The sequence below is a fragment of the Cherax quadricarinatus genome, chromosome 39 (assembly GCF_038502225.1).
Source record: "Cherax quadricarinatus isolate ZL_2023a chromosome 39, ASM3850222v1, whole genome shotgun sequence".
NCBI classification, from domain to species: Eukaryota; Metazoa; Arthropoda; class Malacostraca; order Decapoda; family Parastacidae; genus Cherax; species Cherax quadricarinatus.
Window position 1 is genome coordinate 8,657,736 of NC_091330.1, and position 16,815 is coordinate 8,674,550.

General features: G+C 46.1%; 1 protein-coding gene across 5 annotated transcripts in view; it reads left to right on the forward strand.

The window, feature by feature from the left end:
- Positions 1 to 16,815, forward strand: part of Camta (Calmodulin-binding transcription activator) — an 891,447-nt gene that overhangs the window by 656,100 nt on the left and 218,532 nt on the right. For all 5 annotated transcript variants that reach the window (XM_070092342.1, XM_070092341.1, XM_053787510.2 and 2 more), the window contains one exon: positions 13,644 to 13,735. In XM_070092342.1, the coding sequence (XP_069948443.1) occupies positions 13,644 to 13,735 (92 nt within the window). The remainder of the gene's footprint in view (positions 1 to 13,643; positions 13,736 to 16,815) is intronic.

The window sequence follows — 16,815 nt, forward strand, 5'->3', positions numbered from 1 at the left end:
CAATTACCACTCAGGGATCCGCGCCTCGCCTGGGAGGCGGGAAATTTGAAAGTTTAACTGGTTAACCTTTGTCGACTCTGCCGGAAACACACATGTGAGCATCTGGTAGGGTTCACTTTCGTTCGTTTGTGCTTCTGTACTGTATATTCTGTTAGGAGACATACATTCCTTTGTTTCTACTTTTTGTAAGCTCATTGTCAGAGCTTCCCGCTCCCGATCAGGAGGACCTGAGTTAGATTCCTGAGGAGGCGAGAGACATGTTTAAGTTTCCTTACATCTGACGTCTCTGTTCACTCATATTTATGTGTAATTACACAAATAACCCGCACATAGGAGAGAGAAGCTTACGATGACGTTTCGGTCCGACTTGAAATTTACAAAGTCACACTAACATTAGTCGGACCGAAACGTCATCGTAAGCTTCTCTCTTCTATGTTCGGGTTATATGTGCATTGTTCCAGTCAAGATATTGTGCCTTTTTGTTCTTTCTGTGTAGTTAACTCCAAAAACTAAACTAGGGGAGGGAGGGTAACGTCCAGCAGCTGGGAAGACTTAGTTTAGTTGAAAACCTTGACGCTTGTTAGTTAGAATGAAGGACGGACTGCTGTAGCAAGCCACTAGTGATGGACGTTCCGTCCAGTGGTCACAAAATGTTCTGTTCAGTAGTCACAAAATGTTTTGTCCGGTGGTCGCAAAGTGTTTCGTCCAGTGGTCGCAAAGTGTTTCGTCCAGTGGTCGTCGCAAAGTGTTTCGTCCAGTGGTCGTCGCAAAGTGTTTCGTCCAGTGGTTGCAAAGTGTTTCGTCCAGTGGTCGTAATGTGCTTTCAATCAATAAAGTAATTCTAGGTAACAACCTTCAAGAATTCATAGACAATAAGGAGTCATTATTTAGGTCATTTTTGAGAACTGTCAATGAGCAGTAAACACTTGAGCGCCCGTCCTGGTGGAGCGCCCGTCTTGGTAGTCTACACAAGCCGTTTTCTTTGTAACTCATTAAGTCAGGGGGGTGTATCGTATATTTATCCTCCTGCTCTTTTTCTCCCTCACAGGATATACATACAGAGAGGTGTATATCTGTGTATACTGATAGTTTGCGTTAACCAGTGAGTGTTGGTGTACAAGTGATATGGTTTACAAAGACACATGTCTTTGTAAACCAATTTGTCGGTATCTATAACCGAGGTTTATACCACAGGTGGTATGCGGCCTTAATGAACCTGGTGTACTCAATAGGCTTTAAATTCCAATTAACCACGGATTTCGCAGAGGATTTGCCTACACAATATGAAGGCGATAGGTACAGTGGGGACAGGCAAACGGATATTCGTCTTTCTGACAGTACACAAAGGGTAGTACTAATAGTAAATAGATCAAAATCCAGCATTAGAAAAGTAAAAAAAAAAAAAAATCAGTACTGGGTGGCACAGTCCTGGCGTCTCTTATCCTCACAGCAGACATAGATAAAAACTCTCGCCACAGTTTCGAATCATCATTTGATACCAAGATAAGGATGAAAAATCACCTCGGTAGAAGACACTGACAAATTACAAGATATAAACAAAGAATGAAGAACTCAAAAGGGGATACTGTATGTAAAACGCAAGAAGATTAAGGAATAGAGCGACAGGAACACGTGAAAGACCTGGGAGTACTAATGACAACTGATCTGTATTTTGTTTTTCAAAGAACACGCTAAGTCAAATGTCACGACAACCAGGGTGGATATTGAGAACTTTCAAAACAAGTGAGATAATACTAATAATTACACTGTTCAAATTACTTGTGCTCTCTCAAAGTATTATTATTGTTGGCGGCCCCGTTCAGGGCAGAGGAGGTATCAGATCGTTTACCCCCTACATAGAGCCAATAAAGCATTCAGATTACGTGGAAGGTACTTGAGAGCCTAGTTCTAAATCTGCACACTACTGTAACAACATACTGGAGTGAGAGATATGGTTGAAAATGTAAAATAAACCCAGTGAAAGGCAGGGGCAAAACAAGAGAATATTGTATCAACATCCTTAGTCCCAGAAGATATAAGAAATTGTTGGAACAAGTGTACAAGTCTTCAAGAGGAAACTGGATCATCTAGACCAGACTCAGGGCCAGATTGCCAGTGTAGGAAAATTCTCGAATCCCACCAAAAGTATATCAAAGGTAACCAAGCCAGTCTCCTCCCCGTTTATAGAATTCGGGTATAGGCGATTCAGTCCGCGATAAATAAGTTAATTAACGTTTCAGGTATTGAACGTACACGTACGTAAAATATGCAGTTAATAAGTAAATTCATTGGTCCTGGCGTACTTGTTGAAAACCAATGATGCATTGAAAGTACGAGTTGAAGCACCAAGCACTGCCACTTACTGCTCTCTTATTATTATTATTATTATTATTATTATTATTATTATTATTATTATTATTAAGCTTATTTTTATTATTAACGTTATTATTATTATGAAATCGTGTTGGTTATTCAACTCAAGGAGTGTGTACTCGATCCAGCGTCTGCTGGTGGCAAGATTGACAAGATACACATGCTCCGGAACACAGGTGTAACCAGGCAGCTGTTACAAGCACTAGTCACAGCGGCTACTGATATAATAACAGTGTAAAAAGAATCAATTTGCATGATTCATGAGGTAAAACGTGGGTTATTATGTGTTTTACGACAGTGTTCATGTTGGACGTCATGAGGTGGCTTCAGCAAGCCACCTCATGAAGTAGGCTTAGGCGCAGAGTTACATAGACACTGCTGAAGGTTTTCTTACTAATCTTTGTCTGGCTACTGGCATAGTGTTGCTTGAACCAAGGCTGTGCAACAGTTGCGTGTCTTTAGTGTCGGAAGTTTTCGGCTCCTCAACAGGCTTCTTCGGTCTAATACAGAGATGACATAAATATTGGAGAGGTAAATATAAGGTAGTTAAGTCCCTCAACCTTGAAGTAACGTTACATGTGTTGGTCTCTAGGATTGTTATGTTGCATATCATGTGGTGGTCCCTAGCACTGTTATGTTGCATATCATGTGGTGGTCCCTAGCACTGTTATGTTGCATATCTGGTGGTGGTCCCTGTCACTGTTATGTTGCATATTATGTGGTGGTCCCTATCACTTATGTTGCATATCATGTGGTGGTCCCTAGCACTGTTATGTTGCGTATCATGTGGTGGTCCCTATTGCTGTTATGTTGCATATCATGTGGTTTCTAGCACTTCATTATGTTGAATATGTAGTGGTCCCTAGCACTGCATTGTTGCATATCATGTGGTCCATAGCACTGCATTATGTTGAACGTGCAATTGTCGCGTTTCTCAAGAACCTCTTGCTATAGACTCGCGGTCTTGTTGCAACATTGCATTATGTCCTCGAGCAACAACATTTGCCTTTCTTCCACAAGTGGACGACTTAAATCGTAGATTGAAATTTGCAATTAGCTATAAAGGTGCACTTAGAATTGTGGGATTGTAGTGGTTCATGGAGGGAATTATTGCTCACACGTGGCGGAATTGTTACTCACACGTGGCGGAATTGTTACTCACACGTGGCGGAATTGTTGCTTACACGTGGCGGAATTATTGCTCACACGTGGCGGAATTTTATTCGCTTCACTGATTTTTCACTTTCTTATTTTTTAAATTTTCGGTATTAGTACTTCCCAGAAAATGTCCATAACTTAACTGCCTGAATTGGAATGTTTCTTAAGAAATGCTTATATACTTCTTAAGAAATATCTAGGTATGTGTTTCTGGTACTTGCCTCTGAGGGGAGGTGCCTGGGTGGTCGTACAGGGTTCTTCATCAAAGGAACTGGATCCATCTTTTCTTCATATTGGCTCTAACCTGATTATCTCCCATTCCTTAAGGCACTGTATGATCCTCGCAGGTTTGGCGCTCTCCCCTTTGTAACACACACACACACACACACACACACACACACACACACACAGCGGCCAGTGAAGAGACGGGGCCAGGAGTTGTGACTCGAACCCTGCAACCACACCTAGGTGAGTACAACTAGGTGAGTACACACACACACACACACACAAAGACAGGATGTTCCAGAGATTGGACACAGTAACAAGGGGACTCAGTTGGAAGTTGAAGACACAGATGAATCACAGGGATGTTAGGAAGTATTTCTTCAGCCACAGAGTAGTCAGTAAGTGGAATAGTTTGGGAAGCGATGTAGTGGAGGCAGGATCCATACATAGCTTTAAGCAGAGGTATGATAAAGCTCACGGTTCAGAGAGAGTGACCTAGTAGCGATCAGTGAAGAGGCGGGGCCAGGAGCTCGGACTCGATCCCCACAACCTCAACTAGGTGAGTACAACTAGGTGAGTACACACACACACACACACACACACACACACACACACACACACACACACACACACACACACACACACACACACACACAGTGAAGGAAATCATTTTCCTTGCAGCATTGTTTCTCTGTAACGTGCTTGTAAAATGTGTGTGTGTGTGTGTGTGTGTGTGTGTGTGCGCGCGCGTGCGCGCGCGCGCGCATCCTCCCACGAGAAGCAATATGCATGTGTAGTAAGTGTGGGTGGTATGAGATTGTGTGTGTATATGTGGCAGCTGGTATCCATATGTATGAGTGTAAGTGTGAGCAGCCGTCATATTACCAACACCTCCATTGTCTCCTTCACTCATGTGTCTCTCCTATCTTTATTCCTTGCTATTCCAGCTCCCTTCTTCTAGTTGTGGGTCCCTTTCTTCTAGTTGTGGGTTCCCTTCAAGGGGCGTTCCTGGATACTGGTGAAGGGCTTTTGGACAAGGGAATTGAAGCTGCCTTTGCCTTTGATACACCTTTGATGAGTTTCGAGAGTTTTTCTACTCCTGGGGCCCAGCGTTGAGCCTTTATAAGTTCCTTCTCTGCTCTCTGGAGCGGAGTAGAGATACATATATATATGGAGGATACTTGAGAGCCTGGTCCCAAACCTGCTTGCAACCCTAACAATACACACTGGAGTGAGAGATGTGGGAGGAAACCTGAAATATGTTCAGTGAGCAGTAGGGGCGCCATAGGCACAGTAAGAGAACACTGAAGAGAAGCAACAGCCTGGTTGACTAGTCAAGCGACAGAAAAGCCCTGGTTTAGGCCGGTTTGCAGGAGTAGGAACACTCTGGAAACCGGTCACAGGTATACCACAGTGTTGGACGTGGTGGGCTCCACGTTGGGGCCATGTACCTGATGGCGGACATAACACACGTCAAGTGTGTGCGTTTATTTGACCTGTGTGTGTGTGCGTGCCTGCGTGCGTGCAGAAGCAAGGCGCCATAACTGCAGGCGGTGGTATGGTTGTAGCACTTTGCCTGTTGATGCGCCTCTCTCGGGAGTATTCATGGCCTCTGGGAATCGGGCAGTATTCCCACTATCTGCATTTTACGGCTCTCGTTGCCATCTTTCCACCTCCTCGCTAAACAAACTAATATTTGGAGCACGCTTATTGTAGTCTTGCTGGGGCTGGGACCTCAGGGACCATCAGAGGGCCTCAGGGACCATCAGAGGGCCTCAGGGACCATCAGAGGGCCTCAGGGACTACCAGAGGGCCTCAGGGACTACCAGAGGGCCTCAGGGACTACCAGAGGGCCTCGGACCACCAGAGGGCCTCGGACCACCAGAGGGCCTCGGACCACCAGAGGGACACGACGGAGCACCTGAGAACCTCGGTGACACTACGAAGCACCTAGGACCTCTAAGGATTCATAGGGGCTCCTCACGAATCTCCAAGGGGCCCTTATAGATTGCCAAGAGTCCTCACGGACCAAGAGGGCTTTGAGCCCCCTGGGGTTTCACGGACCACAATGGCCCTACGGACCAACAGGGGCTCCGTAGAGCGCCACGGAACACAAGGCTATTGTTAAAAACATAAGACCGAAGGAACACTTCAGTAAGCCTACTGTGCCATTTTAAGCAAGTCCAACTCTCACTCACCCACACCCGTTCAACCCATATTTAGGGGGCACGTCAGTTCCCCTGTTTTTTAATGTTATTTTTCCCTTTACTCTACCTTGTCCATAATTACTATCGCATTCGCTTTCTGTCTTTCCTTAATTCATGGTATAACTTAACAAATCTTTGGGGACATTTGTGTTGCAGAAGTCTGAGCAAAGATCAGACCTCTGCAACACAGTTGTCCTAAAAGATCTGTTAAGTTATACCATGAATTAAGAAATATCCTAGACTTCACCTTACGAAAGCAGACAAAGCAAATGCGATACTAATTATGGACATGGTAGATAATAGGGAAAAATAAGCATGATATTAGGAGACTAAGGAAACTCGTGCGTCTCTTAAAGCTTCACAAAATTCTCTCGTCCCGAGAATTTGTTCCACTCACTTTCAGTTCTCCTCATTATCGTCTCCATTAGTTAAAATAGTATGCGTGTCAGTGACGCTGGTGGAAGGTTCAACGCTTCCTCTCTGTCTCCATGTAACTGTTGGAACTGCATTCCCTGTTGTCCAGATCTCTGCTAGTTGTCTTATATCAAAGGTATTGTGTGTGTGTGTGTGTGTGTGTGTGTGTGTGTGTGTGTACTCACCTATTTGTGGTTGCAGGGGTCGAGTCACAGCTCCTGGCCCCGCCTCTTCGCTGATTGCTACTAGGTCCTCTCTCTCCCTGCCCCATGAGCTCTATCATACCTCGCCTTAAAACTATGTATGGTTCCTGCCTCCACCACATCACTTTCTAGGCTATTCCATGGCCTGACTACTCTATGACTGAAGAAATACTTCCTAACATCCCTTTGATTCATCTGAGTCTTCAACTTCCAATTGTGACCTCTTGTGTCTGTGTCCCATCTCTGGAACATCCCGTCTTTGTCCACCTCGTCTATTCCGCGCAGTATTTTATATGTCGTTATCATGTCTCCCCTGACCCTCCTGGCCTCCAGTGTCGTCAGGCCGATTTCCCTCAACCTTTCTTCATAGGACAATCCCCGTAGCTCTGGGACTAGTCTTGTTGCAAACCTTTGCACTTTCTCTAATTTCTTGACGTGCTTGACTAGGTGTGGATTCCAAACTGGTGCTGCATACTCCAGTATGGGCCTGACGTAGATGGTGTACAGAGTCTTAAACGAATCCTTACTGAGGTATCGGAACGCTATCCGTAGGTTTGCCAGGCGCCCGTATGCTGCAGCAGTTATCTGATTGATGTGCGCCTCAGGAGATATGCTCGGTGTTATACTCACCCCCAGATCTTTTTCCTTTAGTGAGGTTTGCAGTCTTTGGCCATCTAAACTATATTGTGTCTGCGGTCTTCTTTGCCCTTCCCCAATCTTCATGACTTTGCATTTGGCAGGGTTAAATTCTAGGAGCCAGTTGCTGGACCAGGCTTGTAGCCTGTCCAGATCTCTTTGTAGTCCTGCCTGATCCTCGTCCGATTCGATTCTTCTCATTAACTTCACATCGTCTGCAAACAAGGACACTTCTGAGTCTATCCCTTCCGTTATGTCGTTCACGTATACCAAGAACAGCACAGGTCCTAGGACTGACCCCTGTGGAACCCCGCTTGTCACAGGCGCCCACTCTGACACCTCGTCGCGTACCATGACTCGTTGTTTCCTCCCTGTCAGATATTCTCTGATCCATTGCAGTGCCTTTCCTGTTATGTGTGCCTGGTCCTCTAGCTTTTGCAGTAACCTCTTGTGAGGAACTGTGTCGAAAGCCTTCTTGCAGTCCAAAAATACGCAGTCGATCCACCCCTCTCTCTCTTGTCTTACTTCTGTCACCTTGTCATAAAACTCTAGTAGGTTTGTGACACAGGATTTTCCTTCCCTGAAACCGTGCTGGTTGTCAATTATACACTTGTTTCTTTCCAGGTGCCCCACCACTCTCCTCCTGATGATCTTCTCCATGACCTTGCATACTATACACGTTAGAGATACAGGTCTGTAGTTTAGTGCCTCATGTCTGTCTCCCTTTTTAAAAATTGGGACTACATTTGCCATTTTCCATACCTCAGGGAGTTGCCCAGTTTCAAATGATGTGTTGAAGATCTTTGTTAATGGCTCACACAATATCTCTGCTCCCTCTTTAAGGACCCATGGAGAGATGTTGTCTGGTCCCACTGCCTTTGAGGTGTCAAGTTCGCATAGCAGCTTCTTCACCTCCTCCTTGGTTATATGTACCTCATCCAGCACTTGCTGGTGTGCCCCCCTGTTCTGATTTCTTGGAGTCCTACTGGTTTCCACTGTAAATACCTCTTTAAATCTTGTGTTGAGCTCCTGACATACCTCTCGGTCGTTTCTTGTGAATTCCCCATCACCCTTCCTCAGTCTGATTACCTGGTCCTTGACTGTTGTTTTCCTCCTGATGTGGCTGTACAACAGCTTCGGGTCAGTCTTTACTTTTGATGCTATGTCATTTTCATATTGTCTCTGAGCCTCCCTTCTTATCTGTGCATATTCGTTTCTGGCTCTTCGGCTGATTTCTTTATTTTCCTGAGTTCTCTGTCTTCTGTACCTTTTCCATTCTCTATTACACCTAGTTTTTGCCTCCCTACACGTTTGGGTGAACCAAGGACTCGTTCTGTTCTTCCCATTATTTCTGTTTCCCTTGGGAACAAACCTCTCCTCTGCCTCCTTGCATTTTGTTGCTACATAGTCCATCATTTCTTGTACTGGTTTTCCTGTCAGTTCCCTCTCCCACTGAATGTCTTGAAGGAAGTTCCTCATGCCTGAGTAGTTCCCCCTTTTGTAGTTTGGTTTTTCCCAGCCTATTCCTGCTACTCTCTCCACTTGGAGCTCAACTATGTAGTCGAAGCACAGAACCACATGATCACTAGCTCCCAGGGGCCTTTCATACATGATACCCTCGATGTCCGAACTACTCATGGTGAATACAAGGTCCAACCTTGCTGGTTCATCCTCTCCTCTCTCTCTGGTAGTGTCTCTAACATGTTGATGCATGAGGTTCTCCAGTACCACATCCATCATCTTGGCTCTCCATGTTTCGGGACCCCCATGGGGCTCCAGGTTTTCCCAGTCAATCTCCTTGTGATTGAAATCACCCATAACTAGTAACTTTGCTCCCCCCATGTGTGCTCTCCTGGCCACCTCGGCTAGTGTGTTGATCATTGCTCTGTTGCTCTCATCGTATTCTTCTCTTGGCCTCCTGCAGTTCTGTGGTGGGTTGTACATTACTGCAATTATCACCTTATGTCCCTCAGACTGGATTGTTCCTACTAAGTAGTCCCTTTCGCCCATGCCATCCATTCCTTCCATTTTCTCAAAACCCCACTGGTTTCTAATGAGCAGTGCAACTCCTCCTCCCCCTCTCCTCCCTCTGTCTTTCCTGAAGATTTGATATCCGGATGGAAAGATTGAATCTGTTATTATTCTGGTGAGTTTTGTTTCTGTGAGTGCTATTATGTCTGGGGATGTCTCTTTGATTCTTTCGTGCCACTCCTCATACTTGTTTGTTATTCCATCTGCATTTGTATACCACACCTTCAACTTCTTTTCTAAGACTGTGGTCTGGGAAGTATATTGGGGTTGGGGAAGTGGGAGACCTGGTAAGGAACTATGGGTTGTTGCTGTGGGGGTGAAGTTTGTAATGTAGTGGGTGGGGGCATTGGATGTGACATGGGTGTTTTGATTTAGAGTGTTTGGTTGCACTGGGGTTGACCTGGTTGGGAGGCTTCTATAGAAAGTTGTGAAGGAGGCTGTATTAGATCTTCTTCCTGGGTCTGGGATCTCCTGTCTGTCTTCTCCATCCCCTCTCTTTCCTCCTTTCGCCTTTGTACCATCTCTCTCAGTTTCTTCCTTTCTTCTTGTGTTCTGTCGCGGTCGAGATACACCCTCCTGTATGCCGTCATGTCCCTTAATCGTGCTTTCTCCTGCAGTATCCTGGTCCGAGTCGCTTCTGCCTTGAAGGTCACTCTCACTGGCCGGGTTCTTTTTTTTACAAACCCCCCTATTCTCCGAAAATTTTCCAGCTGGGTCATATCGTCTTCTCCTATTGCTTTCATGATGCTTTCAATTGCTTTTTTTTTCCCCTTGTTTTCTTGCTTCATATGTTTCCCCTTCGACTTCCTGGAGCCCATACACAAAGACTGACCTCACCCTTTCATTCTCCCACTGCATATCCCTGTGTATCCCCTCATTTAATTTGGTTTCCTCCACTGCAGCTTTCCTTTCATCAGTTTCACTGGCTAATGTACTTGGGCTCAGTGGCCTGTCATTTTCCCTTCTCAGCTTTCCTTGGGCTCTGTTGTTGTCTGTTAGGGCCTCCACATAAAGCTTAGCTCTTTCATTTGCTACAGTCTCCTCTGATGGAGCATCTCCATGCAGTTGTGCCCCTTCTTTCCCTACAGTCCCCTTATTTGTGGCTGAGGTAGCAGTCTCTGATGTCAATCCCAAAATGTTCTTTAGTTCTTTATGCTGTTTCAGATTTTTCAGTTCCTCTTCTAAACTCTGTATCCTAGCTTCTGCTGTTTTGACATGCACCTCCCACTTCCTGCTTTCCATATCTATCCTCTCTTCCATTCTCATGCTAAGTTCTTCTAGTTTCTTTTCCCATTCATGATCCCTTTTTATGAGCTCTGCTGCCCAATCTTCCTTTGCATTTTCCTCCTCCTGTCCCTTGGTTTTTCTTGTTGCTCTCTGGCAACCCATTTTTGTTTTATCCTGATTGCCTCAGAGTGGGAAACCTATGTAGTTCTGTATGTTAGGTTAGTAGTGTGTGTGTCAGAGTGTGGGGGGGGGGGAAGTAGTGGAGGAACTGTGGCTATTTGGGAGCTGAGTGGGGAGGGGTGGGGAGGGTTTGGGGTGAACGGGGGAGGGGAGGGTGATCGAGGGAGGTGATGGATCAGGGGAAGTAGTGAGATGTCGGTGGTGAGGGGGGAGTGTGTGTGTGTCTGGATATGTACTCACCTAGTTGAGGTTGCGGGGGTCGAGTCCGAGCTCCTGGTGTGTGTGTGTGTGTGTGTGTGTGAGTGTGTAATTTTGTGTGTAATTGTGTGTGGAATTATGTGTGGGTTTATTATGTACTGAAAGGTAGGTGGCTTGTGCTTTAAGGTAAGTCTCAGTGGTCCTTGGCTGCCCACACCTTCTTGTGACCTGACCAACCTCCTGGGATTTACCGCACTTACAGTGTGTGTGTGTGCGTGTGTGTGTACTCACCTATTTGTGGTTGCAGGGGTCGAGTCCTAGCTCCTGTGTGTGTGTGTGTGTGTGTGTGTGTGTGTGTGTGTGTGTGTGTGTGTGTATGTGGGTGTGTGTATGTGTGTGTGTGTGTGTGTGTGTGTGTGGGGGGGGTGTGTATGTGTGTGTGTGTGTGTGTATGTGTGTATGTGTGTGTATGTGTGTGTGTGTGTGTGTGTGTGTGTGTGTGTGTGTGTGTGTGTGTGTGTGTGTGTGTGTGTGTGTGTGTGTGTGTGTAATTATGTGTGGGTTTATTATGTGTCTGAAAAGTAGGTGGCTTGTGCTTGGAGTGTAATGTAGATTCTCAGTTGTCCTTGTGTCCACAACCTATGTGACCTGACTCCCTTGCAGTGTTGCCTATATCACCTGCTTATAGTGACTTAATCGCCTTGTTCAATGGATTACCATTTGCTAAACCTTATTGAATACTTGAGTGCCTATTCTTTATCGTGCTATGAGAGTTAGACCATTCACATTCAGCTTGGCGGTTAAATTGGAACCTGGACCCCACACCCAAACAACCACTCATAGGTGATACAGTACTTGTATTGCAGCTGTAGCAGTGTAGATTGTCCAGGTCGATGTGACGTCCTGGATAGATCCAGCTCGATGTACGTCCTGGCTAGATCCACCTCAATTTCTTCTCGTTAATAATGTACCCTATTCACTGTATTTCTTTCACTGGTCACACTATTGTTTCACTTTATTAAAATCTTGGGTGACACTTGGCAACGCCGCCTTCACACTAGCCTGCGCCACAACGCTTTTATTTTCCAGATCACTTTCAAAATTGTGGCTCTCCCCACACTTGTGTGGCTCAGGCAATTAAAAAAAAAACCACTTCTAGGATTGTTGACTACCCTGACACACTTAGCAACCCTTGCAGAACACTTGTAGCCCTCAAAAACACTTAAATCCCCGGAGCACCGACGGCGTGACTAGCCTGCTCGCTGTCCCTACTGCGTGTGTGTGTGTGTGTGTGTGTGTGTGTGTTGGACACTGGTATATTAAGGACAGGTGAGAGTAACAAGGAAGGCTCGTGTGAGTAAAGAAAATAAAAGAATGTGTAGTGCTGATGGTAATAATAATAATTTAATAATAAAAATAGATTTTTTGTTTTTGTTGTTGCCGTAATGATGACACAACGTCTGAGAAATGACATAGTCAGGTTTGATCCCAGAAAGAAGAGGTTAGCTCGTAATTCCTCGGAAAAAAGCTCTTCGTCAACGTCAACGTCAGGTCACTCCCATTCCTGATCAGCCGAGTTGTGGTGTATACTTTATGGACTGCGTGCGGCTAGCACCAACAGTCTGGTTGATGAGTAAACGCGTGTGGCCTGGGGCCAGGGGGCAATGAACTCCTTTCCTTAATAGTCTTCAGGTAACCCTCAGGTGGAAGTTGTGCCGAGGACTCGCCTCTCAACTTTCTAATTGCATGCTTCGTTGCATTCTTGCATGGCAATAACACAACTATTCTTTGACGGGAGGAGGCGGATGCAACCTCCAGGTAATGCTTACCAGCGCTCCTCTTGTACCTCCAGTATACAGCGCTACCTGAGAAAAAATATTGTCCCGCTGAAATGACATGTATCATGTATGTGCAACATTGCTATCAGCTTCGTGTGTTATGTAATCCCAAGTATTTCTTGAGTTATGGTAGAATATAATTTCGCAACATTTTGGCTAGAGCAGTTCACAGTCAACAAATGGACGACGTTTCAGCCAGTCCTGAACCCCACATTAAATTGAGAATGATTTGTGTAAGAATGGTATATAATACCGACAAGATGAAATTAAGACACATGTGCAACATCTGTTTATCTTTATTGTAGACGTTTCGCCATCCAGTGGCTTTATCAATACAAATTCTAGGACATAACTTGAAGACAGTAGAACTATGTACAGAAGATGAGGTAATCAGTCCCTCAACCTAGGAGTAGGTGCGAAGAGCACCATAGTCGTGGAGATTCTGAAGCAGAAGAAAGGAGCCTGGCGCTTATATAGTAACGTCAGGTGTAGCAGATGAGGGCATAGTCACTGGAAGGCGGGATTCCCCAGTGGAAGTAGGTCCTTCCCAAAGAGATGGGTTAGTTGTCGTAGTCGTGAAGGTTATGGACATGTCCTCAGAATCAAGATTCCATGATGTTGCAGTGTCTGACAAGTTGTGTAAGAATGGTATATAATACCGACAAGATGAAATTAAGACATATGTGCAACATCTGTTTGATAAGGGTCCAGGACCGACGCAGAGGGCGTCTAGGTTTTGATTTTCAATTTACGAGTTATGGAATGTTTGGGGCAATTCGCGTATTTTTCTATTGTATTTGCCAGGGCCAAAGTCGTAACTACCGGAGCCAACTGATGGGTGTGCCTATTTGTAGAGTGTTGTTTGTGTGAGACTGTGAGAAGATCCTAAAGAATGTGCTGTTTATTTGTTACAGACTATGAGAAGGTCCTAACGAGTGTATTGTTTGTTTCAGACTGTGAGAAGATCCGTCTACCAGAGAACCTGGAGAGTATCCCCCGGGCTGACCACATCCCCACCCAGCGCCACCGCTGGAACACCAACGAGGTGAGACCATCTCCTCCAGTGTGTGCTTTATAGACTTAACCTTCCCGAGGGAATCAAATCAAGGGTCTCAAACCAGGGATGTCTTAAGCTAGGGGCTTCAAGCCACGGTCTTAAAAGGCTGGGATTTCTAGCCATAGTGCTTCTTAAATTAAGCCAGGGATCTCAGACTGTGGGTCTTACGCTAAACCTGAATTCAATCAGAGGTGACCATATTCTTGTGTGTTGCTAACCTTTTGTAGTTCCCTATTCCAGAAGTGTTCCCTACTCCAGATACATTCTTCATTTAAAAGGGATTTCCCATCATTACTAATTTCAGGGGTGCTCCTTACCCTGGAGGTATTGCATATGCTAGGATAGAGGTAGACAGTGTGGCAGGACAGTAACATGAGCGAGTGACCAGGACAACTGCGTGACTGCCGCCGTTAACCACTGAATATTAAAGAGGACCAAGTCAGCTGATAAAATATAAACATTGACGAAACTTCATTACCATTAGAGAGAGAGAGAGAGAGAGAGAGAGAGAGAGAGAGAGAGAGAGAGAGAGACAGAGAGAGAGAGAGAGAGAGAGAGAGAGAGAGAGAGAGAGAGAGAGAGAGAGAGAGAGAGAGAGAGAGAGAGAGAGAGAGAGAGAGAGAATGCACTGTGTGCGCGCTTGTGTTTTTGTGTGTACGTAGATACGTACATAATTATTAAACATAGTGCGTGCTGAGACCTCGTTAAAAGGACAGATGCCTTCGTAACCTCTGGCCGCCGCCGCCAACGCTGCCGCCGCCGCACAGGAAAGTAAAGTCAATATACGTCTTAAGTTTCACCATGGAGCCTTGTAAGATGACGTAGTGTATTGGAAGTGTATTATTTTAATTAACACACACACATACAAACACACATACAAACACACATACAAACACACATACAAACACACACACACACACACACACACACACACACACACACACACACACACACACACACCACACACCACACACACACACACACACACACACACACACACACACACACACACACACACACCACACACACACACACACACACGCCACACACACACCACACACCACACACACACACACACCACACACACACACACACCACACACACCACACACACACACCACACACACACACACACACACACACACACACACACACACACACACACACACACACACACACACACACACACACACACACACGGCAAGATTACCTCGCTACTCTTCTGCCGTATTTCTCTTATTAGAGGGACGTCTTGATACTAGAGAAGGGATCTTGATCTACGGAATTTGAACTATCCTCCCCTTCCTCGCATCAAACCTGATTACCTCACAAATCCGAGGCTCCATATAACCCCTGAGGATTTTTGGCTCTCCCCTGAATAATGATGGCGATGATGATGATAATTAATAATAATAGTCTTCGTGTACTCACCAATATGTGGTTTGCAGGGGTCGAGTCACAGTTCCTGGCCCCGCCACTTCGGTGGTCGCTACTAGTTTCCCTTTCCTGGCTTCGAGAGCCATAATCGTACCTCTTCTTAAAGTCATGTATGGATCCTGTCTCTACTACTTCATTCTGACTACTCAAAGGCTGAAGAAATATTTCTAACATCTCCGTGACTCATCTAAGTTTTCAACTTCCGTGTGTGTACTTACTAATTTGTGGTTGCAGGGGTCGATTCATAGTCTCTAGCCCCGCTTCTTCGCTGGTCGCTACTAGGTCCACTTATCCATGAGCTTTATCGAACTTCTTCTTAAAGCAGTGCATGAATCTTGCCTTCACTACATCACTCTCCACTTTGTTCCGCTTCCTGACGACTCTGTAGAAATATTTCCTGACATCTATGTGACTTATCTAAGTTTTCAACTTCCAGTTGTGACCCCTTGTTGCTGTGACCCCTTGTTGCTGTGACCCCTTGTTGCTGTGACCCCTTGTTGCTGTGTCCCCTTGTTGCTGTGTCCCCTTGTTGCTGTGTCCCTTTGTTGCTGTGTCCCCTTGTTACTGTGTCCCCTTGTTGCTGTGACCCCTTGTTGCTGTGTCCCCTTGTTGCTGTGAACCCTTGTTGCTGTGTCCCCTTGTTGCTGTGTCCCCTTGTTGCTGTGTCCCCTTGTTGCTGTGTCCCCTTGTTGCTGTGTCCCCTTGTTGCTGTGTCCCCTTGTTGTTGTGTCCCCTTGTTGCTGTGTCCCCTTGTTGCTGTGTCCCCTTGTTGCTGTGACCCCTTGTTGCTGTGACCCCTTGTTGCTGTGACCCCTTGTTGCTGTGACCCCTTGTTGCTGTGACCCTTTGTTGCTGTCCCCTTGTTACTGTGACCCCTTGTTGCTGTGTCCCCTTGTTGCTGTGACCTCTTGTTGCTGTGACCCCTTGTTGCTGTGTCCCCTTGTTGCTGTGACCCCTTGTTGCTGTGTCCCCTTGTTGCTGTGACCCCTTGTTGCTGTGTCCCCTTGTTGCTGTGACCCCTTGTTGCTGTGTCCCCTTGTTGCTGTGTCCCCTTGTTGCTACGTCCCCTTGTTGCTGCGTCCCCTTGTTGCTGTGACCCCTTGTTGCTGTGACCCCTTGTTGCTGTGACCCCTTGTTGCTGTGACACCTTGTTGCTGTGACCCCTTGTTGCTGTGACCCCTTGTTGCTGTGACCCCTTGTTGCTGTGACCCCTTGTTGCTGTGGCCCCTTGTTGCTGTGGCCCCTTGTTGCTGTGTCCCCTTGTTGCTGTGTCCCCTTGTTGCTGTGACCCCTTGTTGCTGTGACCCCTTGTTGCTGTGACCCCTTGTTGCTGTGACCCTTTGTTACTGTGACCCCTTGTTGCTGTGACCCCTTGTTGCTGTGTCCCCTTGTTGCTGTGACCTCTTGTTGCTGTGACCCCTTGTTGCTGTGTCCCCTTGTAGCATGCTGTGACCCCTTGTTGCTGTGTCCCCTTGTTGCTGTGTCCCCTTGTTGCTGTGTCCCCTTGTTGCTGTGTCCCCTTGTTGCTGTGTCCCCTTGTTGCTGTGTCCCCTTGTTGCTGTGTCCCCTTGTTGCTGTGACCCCTTGTTGCTGTGTCCCCTTGTTGCTGTGACCCCTTGTTGCTGTGACCCC